At 45.6% G+C, this 16,773-nt stretch overlaps 1 protein-coding gene across 7 annotated transcripts in view; it reads right to left on the bottom strand.

Annotated features, from left to right (window-relative positions):
- The window catches only part of KIAA1549L (KIAA1549 like), a 267,032-nt gene that overhangs the window by 66,377 nt on the left and 183,882 nt on the right, over window positions 1-16,773 (bottom strand). For 5 of the 7 annotated variants that reach the window (XM_072791077.1, XM_072791078.1, XM_072791080.1 and 2 more), the window contains 2 exons: window positions 10,700-10,890; window positions 4,143-4,270 (listed from right to left, as the gene is read on the bottom strand). In XM_072791077.1, coding sequence (XP_072647178.1) covers window positions 4,143-4,270; window positions 10,700-10,890 — 319 coding nt within the window. Of the gene's footprint in view, window positions 1-3,638; window positions 4,042-4,142; window positions 4,271-10,699; window positions 10,891-16,773 lie in introns of those variants that run through there. The other 2 variants (XM_072791083.1, XM_072791079.1) reach the window with 2 other exon arrangements.

Below are 16,773 nucleotides of genomic sequence, written 5' to 3'. Positions count from 1 at the left end.
CTCGCCTCCTGATATTCATAGCCACGATGAATAGGACTGAGCTGTGTAACCAATAGGAAATCGCAGACATGACGGTGTGTTACTTCCAAGGCTAGGTCATAAAAAAGCCTGTGGCTTCCACCTTGCTCTCTCCTGGATCACTGACTCTGAGGAAAGTCAGCTGCCATGTTATGAGGGCACTCAAGCAGCCCCATGGAGAGGCCCATGTGGCAAGGAACTGAGACTCCTGCCAACAACTATGTGAGGGAGCCTTCGTATAAGTGGATTCTGCAGGCCCCGTCATGTCTTTAGATGACTACAGCCCATGTCAACATCCTGACTGGGACCTCCGGGGGGTACTCTGAGCCTGAACCACCCAACTAAGCCACCTCTGAATTCCTGATCCACAGATACCACATGAGGATAATAAACACTGATTGCCATTTTTCGTTGCCAAGTGTTGGGGGCAATTTGTTACACAGCAGTACGTACCTAATCCACCTAAACAATCTCCCTCCTGGGAGCTTCCACTCTTGTCTTTCTACCTAAGATACATACTCACAGCAGCCAGGATGGATAACCAGATCACAGTACTACTCGATCAGAACCCTCTGAAGCCTTCGCCACTCTCAGAATAAAACCCAGAGTCTTTATGATCTGGCCCCGACGATCAGCTGAGCACATTTCCCTCATCTGCTTTGCTCCAGGTACAAGGGCCTTCTGGAACACATCAGGCTTGTTCTCACCTCTGGGCTTCTGCATTAAGTGTTCCCTCTGCTCAGAATGCTCTTTCCTTAGATCTTGGCATGCCCCATTCCTTCTTATTTTTCAACTGCAGCTTGAAAAAGCCCTTTCTTATCCCTGCCCATCACCCTGCTATGTTTTCTTCACAGCACTTATCACTGCTGACGTGTATTGATTGAACCTGCCCCCACCCCATCCCTGGAATCTAGCTCTGTTCTGGCCCACCTTTGAAAAGGTTGATGTCTATTGCCTTAACGATGTCTCACATGTGGTGGGCTTTTACTAAGGATTTGTCAAATAAATGAAGGCAGGAAGGAAGGAATGACAAAAAATTGTGCTGACTTAGAAAAGGAGACTGTTGTTAGTTCTTAGTCTGTGCAAAACACATGGAACTCGTAGAAGTCAAAGTTATGCTATCACTACACTGCTCAGAAGGTGAAGAGATGGTTGGTACTCAGTCTTTTTATTGATTCTGGGTGGTGACTCCCTCACTTCGCACCCTGTGAACAGGGTAAGGAGAGAGCATAACTAGAACGGGATGGAAAAAGGATACCCTGGAAATTGCATGAACTACAGTTCTGTCCCAACCTTATTCTCAAAAAAGATTCAGATTTGGCACAATAATCCCTTCAGGTTTAAGAGAAAAATAGTTATCCTGCCCCCCTCCCCAAAGACCTACAGAAAAAGATATTACATTAAATCTCAATATATGAAAGTGAGGGAGTCCAGCAGATTCATGGGAATATTTGATGCATAATTGGTCCCTAAAGGGAAAAGTATGGGAGAATGCTAAAGGAAAGCACCACAGTTAAACTGTGGAAGGGTCCCCCACCAAACGTTACCGTCATCATCATCATCATCATAAATGCAACCGTTCCCGGATCTCATTGTGTCTTACTTGTGCTGTTGGTTTTAACTTACATAAATCAGTAATCTACTTCCTTTCCTGCCTTCCTTCCCTCCCTCCCTCCCTCCTTCTTTCCCTCCTCCTCCTTTCCTTCCTTCTTTCCCTTCTTCCCTCCTTTGATTCCTTTTCCAATCCAATAAAATACACTACTGATATTTTGATGAAGGTCATGGCTATGATATGGTATAAAGCGGAGCTCTGTGATAAAAAAAGGACAAGTGTAGGTTCCACGGAAGGTCCAGCCTAGAATTCTGATGTACTTCAGCATCTGCTGAATTTTCAGCAAACCAATTGGTCCCATCATTTCTGTTTGAAAATTTCAAACACCTCACCGAATGGAGACCTGTGGTGAAAGGGAAGCCACCACCCCCGGAAGCTCACTGGATTTACCTCTGGCAGAAATAAAATGCAATGGAGCACGATAAATGTGGAGAAAGGATGGCTTTTTAATAGAACAAACACATTAAAACCTCAACCTAGCATAGTAATTGGATTTTATTCATGCACCTGGCTTGTGTTATTTCTGTGCCTGATATTTAAATAATCAAAGTGACCTAAACAATAAGGAGGCAGGCAGAGCTGTGGAAAACAAGAACAGAAGGTCAGCAGGAACGTTTTGGGCAGGTCAGTGTCTCACCAGCCAGGGCAGGGAGTGATGGGGTCGGAAACAGGCCCTGCTCCCTCCTCTTCTATGGATTAAATGCAAGGGAGAGGGAAAGGCATCATCTTGAAAATATGATTTACTGACTTACTGCAACGAAGTCTGTGCATTGTATGCTCCTAAGCAAGAGAAAGGGCATAGAACACTATAAAAAACAAAGCAATCCAACAAAACAGATATGTGTGTGTTATCATATGCATAGTAAGAGGGTCTGAGAAAGACACAGGCTGAGTTTTATTCAAGGTCATTTGAGCACTGGGGTAGGTGATGGGGCATGTGTGGGAGGACAGAATTTGACTAGACTTTACATATTTCTGGGAAGCCTTCTGTGAACTGGTTTGGCAGAGAGCTGATAGGTAAGATATCTGGAGGTCCCAGGTAGGATCGCTATTCCAATAAAACCCCACATGCCAGACCTGGATTCTGGTGTAGAAAGCAGTCTCTGGGGATCCCTGGGTGGCGCAGCGGTTTAGCGCCTGCCTTTGGCCCAGGGCGCGATCCTGGAGACCCAGGATCGAATCCCACATCGGGCTCCCAGTGAATGGAGCCTGCTTCTCCCTCTGCCTGTGTCTCTGCCTCTCTCTCTCTCTGTAACTATCATAAATAAATAATTAAAAAAAAAAAAAAAAAAGAAAGCAGTCTCTGGAATTCAGGAGAAGAAGTTCCAGAATGAAATCGCTATGACAATTTAAGCCAGTGCTTTACATAATGGCTGGAAATGGGAATGAGGGCCACATTTGCCCAGAAGAAAAATCCATTGTGTCATTATTCCTTTTCTTCTTTTTCTTTTTCTTTCTTTCTTTCTATCTCTTTCTCTTTCTTTCTTTCTTTCTCTTTCTTCCTTTCTTTCTTTCTTTCTTTCTTTTTTTGGGTCAGAAAAAAAGAAATCAGTGACATTTGAAAACAAAAGAATCTTCTGGCACTAGCTCCAAGAGAGAGGCCCTGATTCATATTCCATCACATTCCTTTAAAAGGGAAGCACAGCTAACCTGAGTGCCAGATTATCCAGCTTTTCACTTGGCATTTCTGTAGGACTCCACCTAACAACCCACTGAAAGCTGAAAAGAATTTCTTCTGAACTGAGTGGCAGCACCGGGTACTTGAACCTGGGCTCCAGTCAGTCAGCATCACGCACAGAAGGGACGCACAAAGGTGGGACCGAGAGGAGGCGACACACAGTCATGGCCAACGGATGCCAGGCATGGATGGTACCACCACACAATAAGGCGGCTCCAGTGACTTATAAATAAACCCCAACACCCATCCTTTATAGGGAAGGAAAAGATCTGTGTGAGGGAGAGATCAAATGGTTACGTTTCCCTAGAGAATCAAGGCAGAAGCACAGGCTGATTTTTATAACGACAGATTTATTACTGTGTTGTTTTTCCTGGGAGAGGTCGATTAGCAATATCTGGACTTACTGGCAGAGACTGAACCCCTGAAACTTATCAAGGGAGTCAGGGCAAGAAAATGAGGGGGAAAATCTCCAAGACAAGCAGCATTTCAGAGACCTGGCCCCCCTAGTGGACCCGGTGCTGGGAATCCTGTCCATTCAGCCAAGAATTAGAAAAATCGCAAGGCACACATCGGCTCATTCTGCACAGTGCTTTTCTAAAGCACTAGGCAATTCCAGAAGCACAGGCGGCAGGGAGGGTGAGTCAGAATAATTCAGAGAAGGGGGACGGGCAGTATCGCAGGAGGCAGGTAGCAGACTCCTGACCTTTCTGGGGGGCACATCAGAGAGAAGACCCTAGGGTGAAAGCACACAGGTGCATGTGAGTGTGGGCACACGTATGTGCGCAAGCGTGTGGGATGGGCTCAGGGCTGGTGTTGGCAAGGAAGGCTTCTCACCATTTCTCTTCCGTGCCTCCTCCTTTGTCACTTTCTGCTGTGCCATGACATTCTGGGGCGAGCGCCTCCCCGAGCTGGGCTTCCCTGATTCGTTGCTGATGACAGAGCCATTCTCACTGGGCGACCTGCTGGAAGTAACCATAGCAACAGGAAGACGGTAAGTTGCGACTCCAGCAGCCTCCTCTCAAGGTTATTTTATTTGCACAGTTTATGTCTGTCGCCTTTCATTCTGGTTTCACCCACAAAGAAGGAATGATACAGGAAAAGAAACAAAACAAAACCAGCCCCACACTCCGGCCTGGGTGAAGCAGCTGGTCTTCGTGAAGTATGTCATTTAGGTGGAGTGCTTAGCTCTGGAGACAAGTTCAGCGAGTTTGGCCCTCAGATCCCATCTCTGTTCCATTAACCCCCAGTGACTATGGAAACGGTGGTGATGGGGTTTGTAAGCGTGCCCTCCTTTTAAAACACAGCACTTTGAAGAATGCTGCAGAGCATTTGATTCACGTGGCATCTGTAGGGACATGCATAAGACATAGTTCTCTTTACAGAATGTACCTTGACCACTAAAGTCATCCCACCCCTGAGTTCTTCACTCTGTCTCACACACAAGCGCATGCATGCACATGTTCTTTGACTGTGTCAACTGGCGACCCCTTACATTTGAAACTACCAATGTGAGCTATTCATCCCTTCAGGAAATACTTTACGTGCATCGGCTCTGCGCCTGGCTCTGTGCCAGGTACACTGGCATACAGAGATACTAAGACGCCACCCATTTTCTCCAAGAGCTCCCCATTGGAAGCGCCATCTAGGTGCCAAGGACTACGCGAATGATTTCAAAACTCTCAGTGAATCATTAGGACCATCTACTGATTTGGTGATCATCACCCTTGTTCAGCAAGTAAGGAATGTGATGCTCAAGGGGGTGGAGTGTTTTGTTCTGGGCTGGGTTAGGAAGCGGCAGATCAGTTCTGGAAACCAGGACTTCCCCTGCAGGTAGGGGCTCTGCCCACGTGCCAGGGCACCTCTCCTTTACTGTCTCTCACAACGTCCCAGATGAGGCAGGCCTTTACGCACAGCAAGCCACAGGGCCCTCTCCCCTTCCCTGGGGGCCGATTCTGGTCTTCTGGAACTCCGTGAGAAATGGGCTTTTGGGGCCCCTGCTGAGGTTCATGCTTCCTCAGGCCTCAGATCATCATAAAGACCAACTGCCTTCCCCTCTGTGGAGACAGTCAGGAGGCAGATGTCCAGACACCTCATCAAACCCTCTAATTCTTTTACAGTCAACTGTCCAAATTCAGAACCTAAAGACATCCAGCCTCTACAATGGAAAATTGGCTGGAATAAAATGTAGCGCTTCCCCAGTAAGTAAGCAGCTCCTTAAGTGGAAGCTGTGTATCCTTGTGAATGACTCCTCTTTTTTCCCCTTCCTTTTCCCTCCCCATCCTCTGGGAATTAAAAATCCTTGGTTCTATACTCTTCAGCACCCTAAAATCACCACCAGTGAGAGTGTCCACTCACATCCATGGGAGAAAGCAACATCTGCCCAGAGGGTTCCACAGAACAACAGAGCCAAATGAGATGTTCCTGGCCAAAGTGCCTCAGACAACTACAAGTTTGGGAAATGTTGTCTATTGTATTCCTTCTTTGGATATTTCTGATGCACATTAACATATCAAAGGCCCTGCTCAGTCCTATCATAAAGAGACTCCTCTCCTTTTGTTTAATCCAGCATTTCCCAGTTTATTTGGCCCCAGATCTCTTTCACCATAAGACAGTAATACAAAGAATGCAGCCTGGGAAAATATGGATAAAGTATTAATTTATTAAATGTATATTATTTATCCAACAGCTATTGGATCACTGAGTACCGGCCATACAAATATACATCCACAGAGAAGACATAAGCCCTGGGATTGTTTTCAGAACCCCAGTTAACAGCACCCACTCTTCCAACTGGCTTTATTGGGACAACAAGACTTTCACTGAGGTTCACAGAGGAAAGAAGGAGAAGGGTTTCTTGTAACCTATTTTACGATCATAAAATACTTAATGGCATTTGCATAGTCTTTCCTTCATTTGATCCTGAAACAGTTTTCTGGCTTTTTTCTCTCACTCCTGGGAAAGGTATGAATGAATATATTTCTTTCTTTCCTTTTTTTTTTTTTTTTTTTTTGAATGAATACATTTCTGGAGAGAAACTCCACCTCTGTTTTACTCTTTCATCAGTTTATAGATTATGGTTACACGGAGCCGTCAACTCAAACTTCTGGTCAAAAACAGAGAGTGAGATTTGCACGTGTGTATATCCACTCACACGAGAGTAACAAAGATGTTTTTGAAAGCAAGAAAGAGCCAACTGTAAGGCTATGGTCGTAGGCTACTGAACTCAATAGGCCCTCTTCTGGGGATATGGGTGTATGTGGAGCCTGGATGAAGAGTCATGAGTCCGGGGTGGGGGGGAGAGATTAATCAGTTGCTGAACAGTTATGGCCAATCACTGAATGACTGTCCCTATGAGGTTGATTCTCTCACCTCGCCCATTAATCACAGTCACAGATCAACAAAACAGCATCACCAAGAGCCTTGGCTAGAGGAACAGGACCTGCAACAACAACTGTCTGGTTGTCTGGCAAGTGGCCGAACCCTCAGATTTCAGTATTAAAATTGTTTTAAAAACAGGCTTAAAAATCGAGATATTTTCATGACCACCCACTCCTGGTTTCTCCTGTGTTTTACTTGTAAAACTTTTTGGATCACCTAACAGACCCGTCCTGATAGGTCATGGAGTCCTCAACCAGCAGGAATGAGGGAACTGATGCGGCAAGATGGAAAGGCCAGAAAAATAAATGCCTGATGGGTCTGCTGTTGGTTTTGGCATCTTAATATCTTTCCAAATGATTAGAGACTCCCGTGGTCAGCTGAACTTGAACAGAAGTGGGGTTTCCCGCATAGCTTTGGCCATGATATAGCCAGCCCTTAGTAAAATTCTATTTTTACAGATACATTATGAAGCAAATATAGAAATCATTCAGCTGTGTAGGCATTGTTTTCTTTATATTTATTTCATAAGCTAGTATTTCTTAATAAAATTCTAAGGATAAGTAATCGAATTTGATTACCAAGGGTAGATGCCTTTCTCATTCAAGAAGAAATGCTTGTTCTAAAAAAAGAATTTTTTAAAAATAAATCTTTATATGATTTAAATCACTCAAGTAGAATGGGTGGAAAAGAATTTTTATTCTTCCCAGTAGTGCTGTGTTAATATCCTAATTTTAGTAATTCTATTTATTTCCTTTTAGCGTTCTCTAATAGGTGATAAATAGATTGTTAACATGCCTTTATTGTATTTGGCAAAGATCATAATGGGAATAATACTGTAAGTAATTCTATTTGCCAGTCAGTTCAGATAATTCATCTATTACTTCTCTATATGTTTCAACTCCCCATGCTGGGGCAGACTGCTGCAGTCCACCTCCCTGTAACCAAGCTTGGGTAGCCGCCTCCCACACTGACTCTGGACTAGACCATGCGTCTTGCTTTGGCCAACAGGACAGCAGCAAACATAACACAAGCAAAGATTGAAGAAGTGCTTAAACTTGGGGGCTTATTTTCTTGCTGTAATCACCCTGTGAGAAAGCCAGAGCTAGCCTGCCAGAGGATGAGAGACCATGTGGAAGGAGGCCCCAGGGACCCGGCCGCCCCAGACAAGGCTATCAGCAGCAAGCCAGCCCAGCCAGCCCACTGCCTTACTATAGATGCATGAGTGAGCCCAGCTGAGATCAGTTGAGTCTAGCTCAGCCCAGAACCACCACCTACCTGAGCTTAGCTCAAACTTCCAATCCACCAAAAATCATGAGCTAAAGAAATGGCTGTTGTTTTAAGCTGCTAAACTTTGGAGGAGTGTGTGGTAGAGGAATAGATAACTAATCCATATCTCCTCAACCTTCTTTCCTACCCAAGCTGAAATTCAACCTTCTTCCTCTATACCTTTCTCTGTACCCCTTTCTGAGATACCAAGAACTCCTGGAGGGAAAAACACAGAGCCTTGGTTGCATGACTCCAGTGTAAAATTTATGTACCTGACACAGACGATCCTTCCTTCCCCCTCAAATTACTCTCTTCTCTTGGCTTCTTGGATTCCATTCTTGCTTTGTCCTCCTCATGCCTTTTTCCCCCTGATGCTTTTTGGTCTCCTATGCTGACTCTTCCTCATTTGGACCTCTAATCATTGCAATGTTCCAGAGGTCAGGTCTTGGATCTCTTCTCTACCTATACTCTCCTAGGTGACCTCATCCAGTGCCATAGCTTTAAATAACTAAATGCTGACAACTCCTCCACTTATATTTCTACTCTGGACCCCTCCTCTGAACCCAACAGTTGAGTTGTGAACACTTCCACTTGCATGGCCAACAGGCATCTCAAACTTAACATGCCCACATCCAAACTCATGATTATCCCCTACAGATTTCTTCTCTTCTGGTCCTCTCCAGCAAAACCAATGGCAAATTCATCCCTCTCTATTTCATTCCAAGCAAGCCTTGTTAGCTCTTCCTTCAAAGCATGTTTAGCATCCCATCAGTTCTCACACTTCCATGCCTTGGCCCACACCACCATCTCTCACCTTGCAGTTTTATTGCAAGTCACATCATGTCACTGTTCTCAAAACCTTCCAATGACTTCTGATCTAAGTTCACAATAAAATTCCAAGTCCTGACTTTGGTCTATAAAGCCTGACATGATCAACTTCATGCAACTTCTCTGACCCATCTGCCACCACTTCCTCCCTAGTTCACATTGGCCTTGTTGCTCTTCTTCAGTATGTTAAGAGATTTCCTCCTCTGGGCTTTGCACATACTGTTCCATCTGCTTGGAATGTTCTTGTCCAAGATAGCCTTGAGGCATACACATCATTTCATTCAGGTCTTTCTCGAGTGTCACTCTATCAGAAAGGCCTTCCCTGACCTCCTAGCTAAAACAGCATCACACCCCTACCCCCTTCCATTGCTCTATCCTCTTACGTTGCTGTGGTTTTCTTCTTCACACACATCACCACCCGACTTACTATGTATCTACTTCTCTATTTGTTCATTGTCTATCTTTCTCCTCCAGATTGTAACCATGACAGTAGGAGCTTTGTCTTGTTCACTGCCACATCCTCGGTGCCTGGTGAACAACACTTAACCAAAATGTTAGGTGAAGGGAGGGAGAAAAGGAAGGAGGCAGGGATGATGTAGCTTTTCCAGCCTCCACTGTGGTGGAGAAGGGAGAAGGGACTTGGCAATGGGAGTTGGTTTGGCCAGCCAACAGGGCTTGTCATAGAGTTCATTACCTCTTTATAAGACCATTGTAAAGTCCTTACAGTGAGTCTCCTGGCCTCTAGCCTAACCTCTCCCATCTATCATCCACATTGCCATTGGAGCAGTCTTTCTAAAATACAGGCTGGATGTCACTGTCTTGCTGAAGAACTTTTAGTGGCTTGCCATTGCCTGGAGAATACAGGTCAAAGTCCCTTACCTGGCAGTTGAGCACCCCTACTTCTGGTTTCATCCTTCCCTGCATCTTCTGGTTTCATCCTTCACTGCATCCCAACCACTGTGAACTCTAAACCCTAGGGACATTCACCATTAAGTGAATGTGTGCTAATCCCTCTTTTCCCCCAGCTCCTTTGGACTGGACACCTTTATCTCTCCCCAGCTATTGGCACTCCACTCACCCTCTGAGGTCTAGCTAAAACAAGCTCCTCCACCATCCTTTCCCTCGTCGGAATTAAGCTCTTTCCCCTCTCTTTTCCACAGCACTTTGTTCAGACTCCCCTATGAGCACTGCACATCACGCTTGGTTTTCAGGTATTTTTCTCTCTGTCTCTCTATCATGAGATCCTTGGGGTCACGACTCAATCATAAACCTTTCTGTAGCCCTTCCCATGCCTGTCAAAGTACTCTATTTATGGTAAACACTCCTAAAAAATTTGTTTAAGATTTATTTATTTATTTGAGGGAGAGAGAGAGAGAGGCAGGTGGAGGGGTAGTAGGGAGAGAATCTCAAACAGACTCCCTGCTGAACATGGAGTCCCATGCAGGGGCCCAATCCCTCAACTCTGATCCCACCACTTTGAGATCATGACCTTAGCTGAAACCAAGAGTCAGATGCTTAACCAACTAAGACACCCAGGCGCCCCCTTCCCAAAATGGTTTTTGAACTCAAACCTTGAAAAACGGCCAGATAAAATCCAACTCTACTGAATCAAAGGCACCACTTATAAGTTAAATAATACAAGCATGACACCAGTGTCAAATTTGTTGTAATACATATGAAAGCTAAAGCTCTGCTGTTGTTGGCTGATCAGTGTCATCAAACCTTACAAAGCGTGGCTCATAAGAAACAAGTATTAAGATTCTCATCATCTCCCTCAGTCTCCTTCCCAAATATTCAAAACAAGCACGAAGGGGACTTTTTAAAGAGGAAAGTGGTATGAACTTGAGGGCTTCGGCTGCTCTCACCATCAGTTATTCCCCTTGCTGATAGAGAGAGGCAGAAGCTGGCCCCGTGCCTACCTCTTTCGTGTTTCAGTGGACTTGGCCGTCTTGATGGTGCTTCCATCCTGGGTGATGTCTCTTTCCTGAGAGGCAGGAGCATCTCTGACGGGAAGCGGGAGGACCACCGTTTCCTGAGTCACAGGGACGACCTCCTCATCGGCGCCTTGCTGGCCCAGGTGCTGCTTGGCATAATCAAAGCCTTGCACGGGCTGCAAAGAGGGAATGGATTTGTGGTCCTATTCCTGACAAAGTGTGACCGATGATGGCTTTGAGAGAGGACGGGCAGGAGCGTGCATGTGACAGTACCACACTTAGCTTTCCGATGAACAAGGGTGAGCTCAAATCTCCCCCATAATTCCTGTCTGCAAAATCAGAATCTGTGCTCATTCCACCTAGCTACAGAATCTCCATAGAAGAGCATAAATAAGATGCAAATATGCGTGTGAGAACAAACTTTTTTCAAGAATTTTAAACCACCAATTTTAAGTCACTGGATATTGCTAATTCGAGACTCTTAATTGATACGTGAAGTAAGTCCAGTATCATCTCCTGTCTAGGAATGACCTGTCATCCCCGAACCCCACTTTCACATAGTTTTATGTGTAGTAAGAGGCGTGTGACTTTGCCAAGTTGCTTGAATTCTGAACCTTAATTTTCTCATATGAGAAATGAAGACAATCAGATCTGCTTTATTTACACCACCCCTGGGTTTTAAAGAGGAATCACAGCTCTGCAAACAGAGGGAAAGAAACATGCTTCCACATGTGCGGCAGTACAATCATTAATAATAAAATGGAATTTATGGAATCACTCAAATCCAGACCTATGGCTCTCCTATGATTCATTACTGGGTAATTAGCAAGGCTTTTATTGCACGATGCCTGAAATCCCACGTGAATAGGGCAGCTGTGAGCAAAGCCCAACAGACATCCATTAGTAGGGCAATAAAAAACCAAGAGGCGTGTTTAAACAGTTCCTAGGAGTGTCTCTATTCTGCTTTCTGCCCCAGAGCAGCACAACAGAGATTTGAGGCAGGACAGTGGGGTGGTGGAGAGTACCAGCTCCAAAACACACTGCCTAGGTTCCAATCCCAGCTCTACCACGTATTAGCTAGGTGACCTCAGATAAGACACTCAAATTCTCAGCATGGGTTTCCTCACCTGTAAGTGGAGATAATAGTAGGGTAAACAGGATCCAATATATAAGGATGTGAAAATGACTTAACCGCCCTCAAAGACATGCTGCATGGATTAAGTAGTAAAGGCATGTTCAGCATTTAGTGAAGTGCCTGGCACACAGTAAGTGCTCCATGAATACTCGTTAAGACTGTTTGCCTTCTTATTACATCACAGACCAAGTGAAATAGAAATCAGTGATTCTCCTCAAGAAAATCTGGGGAAGAAACTCAACCTCCACCACATGGGTTCACTCAGAACTTGGCATGATAAGGAGCTCCCCCTTCAATAGCGACTTTTCCTAAGAAATGTAGCAGGGAGCCCCCAGCTAGATGGATCGGTCTAGGACTGTGGCCCAACCCATCACATCTTCCTGCCGCATCTCAGGGCAGGATGGAGTTTTATTTTATTATTTTTTTTAAGATTTATTTATTTATTCATGAGAGACTCAGAAAGAGAGAGAGAGAGAGAGAGAGAGAGAGAGAGAGAGGCAGAGACACAGGCAGAGGGAGAAGCAGGCTCCATGCAGGGAGCCTGACATGGGACTCGATCCTCGGTCTCCAGGATCACACCCTCGACTGAAGACGGCGCTAAACCGCTGAACCACCGGGGCTGCCTTAGGATGGAGTTTTATTGATAAATCCAGCAAAGCTTCCTCATGTCAAGCTGCCTGTAGTTCTGCCATTGGCATCCCCCCCCTCCCGCCCCATTCCTGGGGAAACTCACTCTGGGAAGTGTGCTCAGTGTTCCCTCTTGGCTGAGACACACACTCTGATCCTAAATGGTGACCACGGGGATCCCTGGGTGGCGCAGCGGTTTGGCGCCTGCCTTTGGCCCAGGGTGCGATCCTGGAGACCCGGGATCGAATCCCACATCGGGCTCCCGGTGCATGGGGCCTGCTTCTCCCTCTGCCTCAGTCTCTGCCTCTCTCTCTCTCTCTCTCTCTCTGTGGCTATCATAAGTTAAAAAAAAAAAAAAAAAAAGCTAAATGGTGACCACGGACATTCTGTGCCAGGAGCTGGCAAAGTGCTTCTGAAATAGTGTTTGTTCGTTTCCCTCCCTCCTGTGGGGCCTCATGAAATGGAATGAGCCTTTGAACAACCTGGTCATGTTCCTAGACTACTGGACTATCTGCTCCTCCCACCGATGGTCACCAAGTGGATTCAACTGAAATGTTTCTAGAAGCTGACATTTTCCCCCCAGGTCCACTGTTTTATTGTCTCCTGGCTTGGTATTGTTGCTTCCATTCACATCTTTTCTAGGCTCATCCTGGACAAGCTTCCAAAGTTAATCTCCCTGAGAACCACATCAGGTCACGTCACTCCCCCATTAAAAATGTTTCACAGCACTCAGACTCTTCAGCAAGGCATCAGGGCCCTTCACCGCCTGCCTGGACCTGGCTGCTCAGCTGTACCTCCTGGTGACTCCTTTTCTGTAATACCTCCAGGCCCCCATTATCCTAGTTAGTGTAGTGCCGACTAGAGTTCTTGGGCACTGGCTTGTGCCAGGGACTGTGCCTGGTGCAGGAGATATAAAGATGAATAATATCTGGTCCTCTGCTGCCCTCAAGGAACGTTTGATATTACTAGTACAGTGCCGAATGCAGGAAATCAATTAAGACATTTCATCCCCACTGTAGTTCAAGGAGGTGGGTATTATTATGATGATTCCCCATTTTAAAGATAAAGAATCAGAGGTTTGGAGAGGTTAAGCCACTTCCCCAGGCTCATGCAGCTGGTCTGTGGCAGGGCTGGGATTGGCATCCAGTTCTGTGTGATGCCGAGCCAAAATATCTAACCACTGCCTGATGGTTCTTCCCAGGGCCTCTCCTCTACTTCTAGAGTCTGCCATCTTGATTGAGCATCTACTAACCGTACTTGGCCTGGCTCCCGTGCTAAGACTCCTGGCCTGTCTGTGAGGAGGAATTGAGAGTCTCCAATGGCACTTAAGACTTCCCAAGAACCTAGTAAAGACAACAAGCTGGCCCTGGCCTCCTTCTTGCCCCCATTCTCCCTGGATTTGGTCCCTCACCCTTTACACTGTGTTGAAGCTATCTGCTGGATCCTTCAGGGGACTGTGCTGACAATGAGTGAGCAGAGAGACATTAAGGATTGACGAGTTCAACAGTGGCCACTGTTAGGTTAATAATAACATTTCTCATGTATGTTCAATACTTATAGCCTACAAAACACTGACACCTCATTTCATGCTCACAATCACCTCCGGGAGGAACATCATAGTCTTCGTTTTACAGTAAGAACACAAAAGCTCAGAAAGGTCAGTGACTTGCCTAAGATCACACAGCTAAGTGGTGAAAGACTCAAGACTAGTCCCTTACTCCTCTGACTGATGACATTCTCAATCACCTGCGATTCATTAATTGCCATTGGACACACACTAGTGACCCTTGACACCGCTGAGACATCATGAAGTATCTATAGCTGCTTCAACGAGTTCTGTAAAATTAGCAGATCAAAATAATCCCCAACAATTTCAAAGGCAGACATGTTATCCAGACCTTTTAAGAAAAAAGTATATATAGTAACAAAAGCCAATCGACAGATGAATGGATAAAGAGGATGTGATACACACAGACACACACACACACAGACACACACACACACACAATGGAATATTGCTCAGCCATCAAAAAGAATGAAATCTTGTCATTTGCAATGACATGGATGGAGCTAGAGGAATTATGCTAAGTGAAATAAGTCACTCAGAGAAAGACAAATATCACATGATTTCACTGATCTGTGGAATTTAAGAAACAAAACAGATGAGCAAGGGGGAAGGGAAGCAAAAATTTAAAAAAAGATGAAATCAACACACACACACATACAAAGATGAAATCAGAGAGGGAGACAAACCATGAGAGACTCTTAACCATAAGAATCAAATTGAAGGTTGCTGGAGGGGAGGTGGGGGGGGGGATGAGGTAACTGAGTGACAGGCATTAAAGAGGGCACTTAATGAAATGAGCATGGGGTGTCATATGCAACTGATGAATCACTGAACTCTACTTCTGAGACTGTTAATTAATTGATTTTAAACTTGAAAAGAAAGAAAAAAAGAAAGGCCAACTTGAATGTAATATTTATGTGCCAGGCCCAGCTCAAAGTAACTTGCATAGCTCCCCTAATCTTCACAACAACCTATAAATACATCCTGTTATCATCCCCATTTCACAGATGAAAAAACTGAGACACAAAGGGGTGAAGTACATACAGGTCCCAAAGGTAGTGTGTGAAAAAGAGGAAACAGCTGGGCACCTTTAGGGGGCGACTGACCTGTCCCGAGCAGACGGTCATGCCAACCACTGCAGGCCCTCCAAGCTCCATCCTGCATCTGGGTGTGGCCCTAACTACTTTCCTGTAAGGCTGCCTGTTTCCAGGGAGCCATGTTCTCATCAATTATAGGAAGGGAACCACTGGACAAAGGCTGTGAATGACAAAGAGTAAAGAGAAATGAACCAGAAAGAAAGAAGGTCACAAGAGACTTGATGCCTGTATTTCTCAGGTTCTCAACCTTCTACCTGCAGAAGCCCAGATGACCACCATGGTGACAGGGTTCCGTCGATGGTACCCGGTCTCTGAAGAAGAGTAGGGGTGTGCACGCGCTGGCCTCGGCTCCCAGGACAGGCGCACTCACCTCCTCTTAGCCTGTCAAGCCTATTACTAAGTCTCAGCAGGGATCTGGGGAATGTCCTCTGGCACTGCAGCCTGCATTCTAAAGACGCAGTGATGTCCCCGAAAACCAGGAGACCATCCTCCTGCTCTGTGGGTTGGTCACGAAGGCTAACTTCTTCATTCCTCCTTGTTCCTTGGCATCAAATGAATTCTGCTCACACACACACACACACACACACACACACACACACACAGGTTGTGAGAAGTGATGCAGGTGGCTCTCTCCTCCCAAACACTGCAGTGTCCCTGGGTTGCAACAGCAGAAGGACTGCAGTAAGAAAGAGGCAGTTCCACGCCGCTGGCTTCCTATGATAAAAGGGCTTTGCAAATCAAAGTGCGGAGCCCAGGCTCACTGAAGGAGCAAACAGCCACCACCACCATGCACAAGTGAGGCCAGTCTTCTCTTGGAACATAAATTGGCTTGATTTTCAACATTGGCCAGGTATCTCTTCAAGCACGATACACCAGGTAGGAACATAAAAGGGGGTCTGAAAACCCACAAACATGAATCTCTTCCAGCTTCAAAGAGCTCTCAAGCCAGAAGGTATGGCTGAAATCGTGGGCTGCCCAACTCACCTTGGTAAATTAATAAAAATTTGGCTTAATCTCTAACACAAAGTTGGCATTTACGACCTCAGTGTGGCAGGTTTTACATTCCTGGACTCGGCTGCAATTAGATTCTGGTAATTACTGTTATGTCTGAAAGGCTCAGGTTGTAACTAAGCTAAGATGGAAATGAAATACCCCTTCTTGGAACACTTTCACGTCTCGCTGCTTGGACAATTACCAACACTGCGCTGCTCCTGGAAAGCAGGTGCCTTTGGGTCGACAAAAACAGAACAACATCCTTTGGAGTTTGGTTCTTTCATACACAGAGCATCTGATCAAGCTGCAGCTTTGCAACAGGTGAATTAGTTTAATAAACAATAAAACTCATTTGATTGCTTTTGCTGAAGCGAGGTGTGACCATCCCGAAAGGACTAGGCATGCATGACTCCTGGCAAGGACCGTCTTTGCCGTTTCACTTCTGCACAGGTAGACAAAGCTCAGGAGTTTGGTGCTGGAAGAGGAGACTGGCAGCCAAATCTCAGGGTTCAAGAAGGTGTATCATGTGGAGAGAGCCCAAACGCACAGGTACTGGTGTTGAGTCGCTCCTCTGCTGCTAGTTATGTGACTTTGGACAAATCCCCACAGTCTCTCTTTCCTTTGGTTTTCTCAACACTAA

Source organism: Canis lupus, chromosome 21 (assembly GCF_048164855.1).
Source record: "Canis lupus baileyi chromosome 21, mCanLup2.hap1, whole genome shotgun sequence".
NCBI lineage: Eukaryota > Metazoa > Chordata > Mammalia > Carnivora > Canidae > Canis > Canis lupus.
The sequence above is the reverse complement of the archived record's forward strand: the minus strand, read 5'-3'. Positions and strand labels throughout refer to the sequence as shown.